General features: G+C 38.4%; 1 protein-coding gene across 1 annotated transcript; it reads left to right on the forward strand.

Annotated features, from left to right (window-relative positions):
• Positions 1-565: 565 nt before the first annotated feature.
• On the forward strand, positions 566-10,132 carry cul4a (cullin 4A). The gene is made up of 20 exons (XM_038701195.1): positions 566-1,412; positions 2,666-2,781; positions 3,036-3,139; positions 3,872-3,941; positions 4,033-4,106; positions 4,186-4,348; positions 4,438-4,527; positions 4,667-4,749; positions 5,736-5,803; positions 6,238-6,356; positions 6,445-6,637; positions 6,836-6,940; positions 7,049-7,159; positions 7,653-7,738; positions 7,873-7,980; positions 8,284-8,397; positions 8,500-8,605; positions 8,695-8,867; positions 9,008-9,160; positions 9,258-10,132. The coding sequence occupies exons 1-20, from the start codon at positions 1,271-1,273 to the stop codon at positions 9,351-9,353; spliced, it is 2,274 nt and encodes a 757-aa protein (XP_038557123.1). The 5' UTR covers positions 566-1,270; the 3' UTR covers positions 9,354-10,132.
• The last annotated feature ends 1,038 nt before the right edge of the window (positions 10,133-11,170 follow it).

An 11,170-nucleotide genomic window follows, 5' to 3' on the forward strand; every position in this document is an offset into this window, starting at 1 on the left:
GCATGTCCATATTGACAAAAGTATAAAAATGATATTGGGATGCACGATCTAAGCACCATAGAAATAGAACAAGCAGGTGGCCCGGTGGACTTCAAGAGGTTTTATAAATCCAAAGAACTAGACTATGATAATTGAGACCTGCCTTTATTTGTCAAAATGCGTTTCCACAGTAAAAGGGACAGGCATTTATTTGGGACTAGAGTTTAAATTTTTATTTTCAGAGCAAATATCTGATGTAATGTAGATTAAGTGCTGTGGCCGACATTCTGAAGCTTATTATAGTGGAGACACTACAGGGACTGGTAAATTTTGAGATTTTGGGCCAATAATTTGCTTCTGTAATGTGTCTTCTTTCAGATTAGTGGTAAGAAAACTCAAAAAAAAAAAAAACACATTTAGGTGTTTATTTAACAACATTTTGTCTATTTGGGTCAGTAGATTTCTCCTCGCTCTTTGGACCTTTGACTGTATAGGGTTAAACCATGTGACATTGGGAAATGCCTTTTAAGCGGTAGTGATGCAATTTATTTACTTTTGACTCATGAGTTAGATGTTTTGACTGAGTGACCTTTTTTTCAGGACAACTGAAGTGCTCTGCTGCCTAGTATAAAGTGATGTAACGTTACTGATTGTATTTATGTTTTAAAAAGTATAACAGTCTCATTAAATTGGGAAAAAACTGCAACTGACAGTTAAAATCCAAACTGTCGCTGAACGCAACTCGGCCGCTTTTCACCCAAGATGCACCTGTCCAACTGAACTGTCTGAGAAAAGCCATTTTGTTGTGCTAGCTAGCTATGTGGGTAAAGAAAGCCACCAATAACATGGGTCTGTTATATCAACGTTAACTATGTCGCTTTTATGTATTTGTTTACTGTCGCAAAATAGAATAACTGAACTTGTTAAAATCTGTAAGTAGTCAAGCCTGGTATGGACTAGCCTGTGCAGCTAACGCTAAAGTGTTGTGGAGAAGACGAAAAGTGGTAGCTAAAGTGTGCTGCAGTTTGAGATATCATACTGTTAGCTTGCTATCTGTTTAACTTAGATGACGGTAGTAATGTTTTTTGATTAATGAATCTAACATTAGTCAGTGTTCATTTGTTAATGTGTTGTAAATACACTGCGACTGTCTTTACTGTCAACCAAAGGCAACTGGTTCAACAAAGAGGCTGCGTTGCTGACAGTAAATAAACCGCGATTGAACAATCTTAACACTAATTTAGCAAAACACTTGAACCATACAGCGTTAAGCCAAAGCGCTAATCTGATAATGGCAGAGGACACCCGACAGGACAAGAGAGCCAGCTTCTCTGCTATAACTGAGCACAACACCAACGGGATGGCCAGGACATCCGCTGTGGCCTCAAGCAAAACTGGCGCTTCAAAGAAATTAGTGATCAAAAATTTCAAAGGTATTGTCACTGACCGTTTTCCCCTTCGTTATCTAACAGCAGCAGCATTTATTACATCGATTTATACGACACGGGTTATAGCTTTTAGATCATACTGTCTAAGTTGTGTACTTTAATGGCTGCAAATGTAAAGTGCAGTGGGACCTAACTGCTCTGATTTGTATTGTTGCTTAGAAGTGTCAGATTTAAGTAGGGCATGTTTTTGTAAGACACACATCCACCGTGCTTTGCTTTTATGGGCAGTTATGATTTTAAAAGTATCTCACAACTTCTAGTTGTCCCATCAAAAAACACATTCACATGTTGGGTGCAGCCTACTTCAGGCCTTAATAAAGGTATAAGGCAGTGTATGTATGCTGACACAAGTAAGTGATTTTTCAGAAACTGTATCTTCTGGAAGAGTTTATTATTCTGTCAATTGTTTTATTCAGTTCACAAATTAACAAAACAAACATATTGGTTACAGCATCAAATGCAAAAAAGTTGTTTACTCTAACTTGTTAATAAAAATGTAATAACTGCACTTTCTGTCAGTTGGTAAGCTTAAGTAAGCAATTGTTTTATAGAGTAAATGTTTATTTAAAAAAGTTAAAAATGATAAGTTTAATAGGTAATGAAAATAATTTATGTAAAAATCCTTGTTTTTTTATATAGAGAGAGCTTAGAGGGCATGTGCTGATATGCATATTCATACTACAGTCAGCTTAGACAAAATCTCTTAATTATCTAAGATTTAAATCTTCAAATATTAATAAAACAAATTTTATTGGCTACAGAAACATACTTTTAAGTTTAAAGTATGTTTTTAATGCTTATTAAACTTTATTTAGAACTACATAATGTGTTCTCCAGCTTATTTACTTGTTAAAAAATCCATAAATTGAATATTTCAGTAAAAAGACTCAAAAATGTTTTCAAAACCTTATGTCATGAAAAATGTTTATTTGTTTTCTTACCTGTGGGTCCAAAGTGTGCAGTGGAGGAGATGATTCTTAGTTCATTGTTGGTTATCACAATATTGACCTTGAAAACTAAGATTACACTCCATCCATTTTTATTTATGACCAAGATATATACAATGCTACCTATTGCAGATGTTGGTCTAGAGTTAAGGAAGAAATTACTGGAAGAAAACTTTTATTTTGTGAAATTCTTTTAACAATTTCCAAATGTGCAACATGTCATGTTTGTGTTAAACATGTCAAAATACCATATGTTTAAATGCTAACATTGTTTCTGGCTTTTTGTAACAGACAGGCCAAAACTAGCCGAGAACTACACTGAGGACACGTGGCTGAAGCTACGGGATGCAGTGGGTGCCATCCAGAACAGCACCTCTATCAAGTACAATCTGGAAGAGCTCTATCAGGTTTGCTGTCTTTCTTTTTAAACACCAATGGTTTGAATGTTTCCTTCTCCCAGGCTGTGATAAGTGCATAGCAGTGTTGGACTGTAGAAATGTGCCAGTACAGAACACTTCAACGTGACTAGCACATATGCTTTAACACATGCTCTTTCAGCAGATCATACAGTACAGATTTGATGTTGCAGATTTGTGAAGCGATCTCTTGTGCTCCTGTCTCTTCTCTTCTCCTCGTCTCTGTCACTTTCTCTTTCTTGAAGGCGGTCGAGAACCTCTGTTCGTATAAAGTCTCCCCCACGCTGTACAAGCAGCTACGGCAGGTCTGTGAAGATCACGTGCAGGCCCAGATCCACCAGTTTAGAGAATATCCTTTTTTGTGCACAACCATATCAGGCAAGTTGTGTGTTGAGCCTGTTGAAATATTGAGGTAAGGACAGTAAATGTTTCATCTTGTTATATTTTGAATTATGATGTATTGTGACTTCCTTGATAGTTGGTGTGTTACCTTGTAAGACCTCTGACTTTACTAGCACTAAACCTGCAATTTACTGTAAACCAAAATGCATTTGTCCTGTTCTAAGCCTGCTGCTGAACATAAGGCAGCTTTTAAACTGAACTTAGGGAAGTGTGGGCTCTGCTGGCACAGCACAAGTGTTGTTGCAGCCTTTTTTCACAAGGGGTCAACATATAACATGTTTGGAAGTTATCCTTACTAGTTCCAAATCCCACACAATGGGGCATTACCAAACAGTGGCTGTGACTGACGGATGGTGTACAAATGCTTGACATATTGTACGATAAATCTGCAGTTTTATAACAAAACATGAAGTCAATGAGTCAAAATTGTTTAAAATTATAGGCAATCCAACTTACAGTTTGCTTAGTGCACTTTTTTGGCTCTAATAAGAACCTTGGCATGCTCAATACAGATAACAATAAAAGCCATTAGTTCACCCGGCTTGAATACCAAATCTTTTTCAGCCAACAAGCAAAACCAAGGTGTTACATGCTGGCTAGCCACATGATACTGTGAAGTATGGTTATACAAAATAGTGACATGAGTGAATGTAAGATTTTTCCTTATCATGGAGCTCACAGAGTCTTTGGACAACCTATCCTTCCTGAAGAAAATGAATCGCTGCTGGCAGGACCACTGCAGGCAAACTGTAAGTTTGATGTCTGACAGGTATGCGTATCAAAAAGGTTCCACCATTAGATGAGTGTAAATCCCATGTTAAGACTGTTTTCTCTTTATAGATTATGATCCGAAGTATCTTTCTCTTCCTGGATCGTACCTATGTACTTCAGAACTCCCTACTCCCCTCCATCTGGTAAAATGACAGTTTATTGAAATAACTTTGTTTATTAAGGTGTACTTGTAAGAGGCTGATGTTTGTTTGTACGTTGCAGGGACACTGGGTTGGAATTGTTTCGTACCCACATTGTGAGCGACAGTGGAGTTCAGAAGCGCACAGTAGAAGGCATTTTGGAACAGATCGAACTCGAGCGGAATGGAGAGACAATAGACCGCAGCCTGCTCAGGAGTCTACTGGGCATGCTGTCAGACCTACAGGTACCTGATCACCTGTTTACTATAACAAATCAGAAGATGGACTGAATGTATACCATTGTTTTAACCTCCTGACTCTGACTTTTGGTAAGGTTTACAAAGATTCCTTTGAGGAGAGATTTTTGACTGAGACCAATCGTCTGTATGCAGCAGAGGGCCAGCGGCTGATGCAGGAGAGAGATGTGAGTGAGACTATTAATGGATTGATGATTTTAGTGTCATGTGGTCACAGTCATTTGACAGTAATCTTTTATACACATAATGTCAAAAATATGTTTCTCATCCACAAATGTGCTGAATCTGTGTTTTGCATGTGTCCAGGTGCCTGAGTACCTGCACCATGTGGCTCGTCGGTTGGAGGAGGAGAATGATCGTATCATGAGCTACCTCGACCAGAGCACCCAGTAATTAAAAAAAAAACTTTAATTATCTTATTACAACATATCACTGAGACAAACAATCATGTCGCATATATTCATACATTCCAACATCATCTAAAAATACTAAACCAACCTTTAAAATCAGAAAATAAATTACACAAAACAAGTGATACAGTATGAGGATCTTACCAGATGAGAGGCTATTAAGACTTAATTGTACGCAATACGAGCACAACATGCAATAATTTATCAAATTGCGTCAGAGTTGGTGAATGTTGCGCAAAGATACACAGAGGACAAAGTCCGGTTTTCAAAATAAGGTATACACAATGTATACAGTATGGAAATAAGATTAATGGGATTATATTCACAGGAAGTATTTTAACATGTTACATATGTCCATTAAAAGTAAAATAAAATGTAAATTAAATTAATTACAAATTATTCTTTGATTTAGGGTTGCTGGAGAAAGATTAAATAATTAAATGACATTCAATAAAGTAAAATAAAGTTGACTTTTTTTGCTGTTTCATCACCATTTATATCTATACACTGTGTTTATGTTGAAAATGTTTACTAGGGCACAACATTTTTAACGGGAGTGCAAAGTTCTTCATAGACCTAGACTCTTTATTTTGCTTTTAAAGTGCACCAAATTAATACACTTAACTTTAAAATGTACACATTTTTCTTCCCGGGGGGCCATGCCCCCAGACCCCGCCTAGAGGGTCGATGTCCACCCACCATAGTCTCACAAAATCCTGTGGGAAACACTAATAATGTGGTACATCTCTTCACAGATGATTTTTACATTTAAAAATGTTGCTCTGATAGTGTTAAAGTTTTTAAACATGTGACTCCAGAGCTTTAGTTGTAACCTCAGTTTTCTTTAGCTTTGACAAATCATTGATGAACAACAAGACTTTAATTATGTGCAGAAAGGTCAGGAGTGTTTTTCTTTGTCACATCAAAGTACAGACTTTTGAATACATTTTCTCATTATTTCACAGGAAACCACTCATTAGCTGCGTTGAGAAACAACTTTTAGGAGAACATATGTCGGCAATACTACAAAAGGGTAAGTCTGTATGAAATGCTTACCTTAGCATGCGTGTTTGTGTGTGTGGAAATATGGATTATGTTTGTAAAGCATCTGGATTCTGCTCTATGGTAATGTTTGAGTCTAGTTTGTAGTGGTCTTCATTTGGTTTACATTACATTGTAGGGTGTCCCACCTGCTCAATTAATCATGTATGGTTTCTGCTGCTGCTTTAAATTTTAATCAAGCCTGTATTTTATCTGCTTTGTTACTTGCTGGGAAGTGGTTGGGATTAAAATCTACTCGAGCAAAGTCCATGACTAAAGGAGAAATGTTATCTGCCCTCTTTGTTCAGCTGTGCCCATCCATTAATTTTTCTATTTTGTGAATGAACATGAAATTGCAAAATATTTTTTTAGTTTAATATTTAAAATACCTGCACACATGCAATGATGTGGAATATTTTGTGCTAGGTCTGAGCATCCTGCTGGATGGAAATCGTGTGACTGAGCTGGCGCTCCTCTACCAGCTCTTCAGCAAGTTGAAGGGAGGACTTCCTACACTGCTGCAGTTCTGGAGGGATTACATAAAGGTATGCTCATTGCTCAATATAACATGCCCGTGCCCTTTTATGTCTGAGAAATGCATATACACATTGTCGAAACTTCCTCCGGTCCTAGTCCTTCGGTGGAGAGATTGTATGTACTCCAGAGAAAGACAAGGACATGGTGCAAGACCTGCTGGACTTCAAGGACAAGATGGACAATGTAGCACAGAGCTGCTTTACGCGGAATGAGGGATTCATCAACGCCATGAAGGAGGCCTTTGAGACTTTTATCAATAAGAGGCCCAACAAACCTGCTGAACTTATTGGTGGGTCAGAGAAATGAATGGCATGCCATGCCCGTTGATACATTTTCTTCTTAAGTCCTACCAGTTTTTAACAACTTTGTTAAAGTACAAAACATTGTCTTTGTACTCATTAATATATTTCCACAGCACATATTATTATGGTTTTTATTAGTTCTACCATGTGTTAACAGCTTTTTTTGGCCATTGCTTTCTATCCAGCTAAATATGTGGATTCCAAGTTAAGAGCAGGGAACAAGGAGGCAACAGAGGAGGAGCTGGAGAGAATCCTGGACAAGATAATGATAATCTTCCGTTTCATACACGGTCAGTTGTGTGTGTGTGTGTGTGTGTTTGCTTTAAATAGTGTGACTAACTACTAATGAAGCTTGTTACACTCTGATAAGACCTCTTTGATCTGTTTTGTCCCTCCAGGAAAAGATGTATTTGAAGCTTTCTATAAGAAAGACTTGGCCAAGCGTCTGCTGGTCGGCAAGAGTGCCTCTGTTGATGCTGAAAAGTCCATGCTCTCCAAGCTCAAACATGGTGAGTCCATTGTCTTTTATACTGCATTTACAAACAATGTACTTTCATCCACAGTACTTAACAATTTGCCTCTATTTACACATTCACACACATGCACACTGATGACACCAAGCTCCAATGCAGCCACACCAATAATATGTTTTTTTTTTAAAGTTTTTGATAATTTTAGAAAATCGACTATGATAAGACTCGATTTGAGAGGCGCAACCTGATATATGATTTTAAGAGGTATACAGTTTCATGTTTCATGTTCCATGTACAACATAATCACATTATGTTCTTGATGTGATTTTTGCCTAAAATGTGGAGAAAATTCTTCAGTTTCCCTTTGATCTTGCCTTTCACTGCACAGTATAGAAGAGATCTCTGCATCAATGCAGCAGATGAAGCACTAATGTATAAAGACATCACAGTCTGTCATGGGTGCATATGTGGTGGTGTGAGTTGTTAAAACAAGTCACTTGTGATATTGTGTGGTCTTGACTTCCTCCAGAATGTGGTGCAGCATTTACCAGTAAGCTTGAGGGGATGTTCAAGGACATGGAACTGTCCAAAGACATAATGATCCAGTTCAAACAGGTACTTGCACATAGACACACTTAAAAAAACATACATGTGTACCTTTTAAAATATTGATGCCATGTTTCCAGTATGTATATGCATCCCTCTGTACTGTGTCATTGAATTGTAAAAGTACTGTGATTTCTACTTAGTATATACAGAACCAGAGTGAGCCAAGCAACATAGAACTTACTGTGAACATCCTCACTATGGGCTACTGGCCTTCATACACACCCATGGAGGTCCACTTGCCCCCAGAGGTAAGCATATCTCTGTTTGCTGTTCTTTGTGCACACTATGCTTTGGTACTTCTGACAAATACACTTGACAAATAAATATTTATTTTTGTGGGTAAAGCACAACTTGAGCATCAGACAATTCATTTAAACTATTTCTATTTATTAATTTATTTATTGTGCATATAGTGTGCTGATTTATAGCAAGTTTGTTGAGAAAAAAGACTTTGATTGACTGATTGTGTCATCCTACTGATATTCTCTAAATTTGGCTGTGTTAAGGACAATCTTGGTACATACTTCATCTCTTGTTGTTTGTTTTGGTAGATGGTAAAACTCCAGGAGGTGTTCAAGCTGTTCTACCTGGGGAAGCACAGTGGAAGGAAACTGCAGTGGCAGCCCACGCTGGGCCACGCTGTACTAAAGGCAGAGTTTAAAGAGGTAAGGGCATGGGATTATTTTAACAGGGCAGAGGGAAAGGACGACAAATTGGCTTGAAAAAAACGTCTGAACTGCACTTAAAATTACTATTTTATCCTGCAGGGTAAGAAGGAGCTGCAGGTCTCTCTGTTCCAGACGCTGGTGCTGCTGATGTTTAATGAGGGAGAGGAATTCAGCATCGAGGAGATTCAAGCTGCCACTGGCATAGGTTACACGTCTTTAAACATGCAGTTCAACTACTCTGTTGTGGGAGAGGCATAGTTGTATTACAGTATCATTCTCTCTTGTCCTGCACAGAGGAAGGAGAGCTCAAGCGTACACTGCAGTCCCTGGCCTGCGGAAAAGCGCGTGTTCTCAACAAGAACCCTCGAGGGAAAGACGTGGAGGATGGCGACCGTTTCAATTTCAACAATGATTTTAAACACAAACTGTTCCGCATCAAGATCAACCAGATCCAAATGAAGGAAACTGTAAGAATACTAGCAAATGTACCTTTTTCACACACTGCTTCTCCTCCTATTTTGATGTTTTTTTACTTACTACTTACACATGTTTTCCTGAGCAAAAGGATTGTCCTCACCCATTTGTTAAACACATTTTTGTTTCACAGGTAGAGGAGCAGGTAAGCACCACAGAGCGTGTGTTTCAAGACAGGCAGTATCAGATTGATGCAGCTGTGGTGCGCATCATGAAGATGAGGAAGACCCTCAGTCACAACCTCCTGGTATCAGAGCTCTACAACCAGCTAAAGTTCCCTGTCAAGGTGAACTATCTTAGGATTCTCATTCATATTATTTTGAATATTTCTCCCAACACACACACAAAGCTCATCAGCATCTGACTTGCTTTCCTTTCCACAGCCAGGCGATCTGAAGAAGCGGATTGAGTCGCTCATAGACAGAGACTACATGGAACGTGACAAGGAGACTCCTAACCAGTACCACTATGTTGCCTGAAGGGATACTGCTGTTACAGCCATGCTTTCCTCACAGCAAGCGTACAGCTGGCCCCCCCAAAAAAACAGCATTACGGCCCTTCAGCCACCTGACTCTCCTCTGGTGCCCATCTTTCCCTCCATCCACGATCCTGGGTGCAACATCCAGATCACTCAGAGCTCCAGAGAGACGAAAGAGACTTGGCTGTACTGTTCCCGCTCTGCGTTATCTTTAGTGGGATGGTGCTGGAGGAGTGACCTGGTTGTTGATGGTTTGTTTATGTGACTTACGAATCTGCTAATGCAAAACTCAACTGAAAATAACTCGCACTTTCCTCTGTTTTTGTTTTTTTTTCCTCCTCGGGATTTGGATTTTTTTTTCTTCATCACGTCGTTCTAAAATCACTTATTTTCTACTATAGTTTGTTGTCTTGAGTTTTAAGATTTTTGTTTTATTTTTTTGTTCAAGGCGTTTTCCTTGCGAATGGCTGCGGAAACCGCTGAGTGTAAACATGATTGGTTGGATGCTTGATTTGGCAGAGAAACGGCTGTTTAGGACAAGAGACTTGAAAAGGATGTGGGTCAGACTTGTTTGGGTCGGAGGGAGAGTTCATTGCTTGTAACGCAAAAGATAAATGACATGCAGGCAAGCCACTTGGGTATTTCTTTTGAGTACCTTATATGTTTTGACCAAAATGTCCAAATGTCCAATGTCATGTGCTGATGTTTTTGTAGATCAGATTGTATTCTATGTAAGAGTGAGAAAAGTGAACCTGAATAAATGGATATTTAATGATTCAATGAATGATTTGTAGATAACCAACTAGGGGTAGTTTTATTTAATTTATTTTTTTAACACTTCTGTCCTGTTGCCTCTCAGCTTAAGCATGCTACATAGTTTCTCATGCTAATAGTATGCAACTCCTCCAGTCCACTCTGATTTCATTAAATGAATCAATAAAAACAAAAACAAGTTAACAGTAGTGGAATCAACAGATGAACATTACTTCAACCACAAAGTCTGTTACACATCACAGCATTGTCATCCTTTTCCACTTTGTATTACTCGTGCCCCAAATGATACATTATGGAAGTGGATTATTGTCTTTCCATACAATTGATTTTGTGCTATGATGAAAATGATTTCAGATTTAAAGGTTATTTTCAGTAAACCGTAGACATAACTTTAATGTAAATGAGTCATTTGGGATTTTCATGTCTCAAGTTCCTGGAAGATGTAACTGAAAACGAAAGGGTTGCTTCTTCATACTTCCACTGTCACAAGCGGGGAATGTACAGCTTTTGTATGATTAAGAAATAGATCTTAAACAAATATGTTAACAAGAGCTAGTTGTCTGACATTACATTGGCATGTCCTTTGTTAAAAAGTGTGGTTGAACTATACAGGGAGAATGTAGCAGTGCCCTCATAAGTCTTGGACAGCAGCTTTAAAGCAGCCTCTGCGTTCCTTCTAGGCTTTCGCACCCCCTCGTGAATTGATGAAGGTGTCAGCTGACTACCCACAACACATGCACTTTGCAGCCTGCCGTGCAACACAGCACAGGGTGTGTGTAGACTCACATGCTACCTACTCTTATAGTAAATTATAATGTCCTCAGATCATACATTTCAAATGCCTAACCATATAAATTGCATGCATACTGCATACTACTACACATGTATTTAAATTCTTTCAGGAATGTTGTGTTCAAGTGTGCGTTAGTTAGTGGGCTCATTCATGTTCACTGTTTTAGCAGGCAACTATTGAATCTAGAATTACATGATATTAAATATGAATTTGAGTGATAAGTGTTAGGAAGAGAAGGCACACGAACCGAA

The sequence above is a fragment of the Micropterus salmoides genome, unplaced genomic scaffold, assembly GCF_014851395.1.
Source record: "Micropterus salmoides isolate LMB-PRFRI ecotype aquatic unplaced genomic scaffold, ASM1485139v1 Ms_hic_scaffold_6, whole genome shotgun sequence".
In the NCBI taxonomy this organism is placed as follows: Eukaryota; Metazoa; Chordata; class Actinopteri; order Centrarchiformes; family Centrarchidae; genus Micropterus; species Micropterus salmoides.

Excerpts from the sequence above, each read along its gene's own strand:
- cul4a (XM_038701195.1), top strand. The coding sequence starts at position 1,271 with ATGGCAGAGGACACCCGACAGGACAAGAGAGCCAGCTTCTCTGCTATA. Across the intron at positions 8,398-8,499 it reads TAAAGGCAGAGTTTAAAGAG|GGTAAGAAGGAGCTGCAGGT; the intron begins GTAAGGGCATGG and ends TTTATCCTGCAG. Across the intron at positions 8,606-8,694 it reads TCAAGCTGCCACTGGCATAG|AGGAAGGAGAGCTCAAGCGT; the intron begins GTTACACGTCTT and ends TGTCCTGCACAG.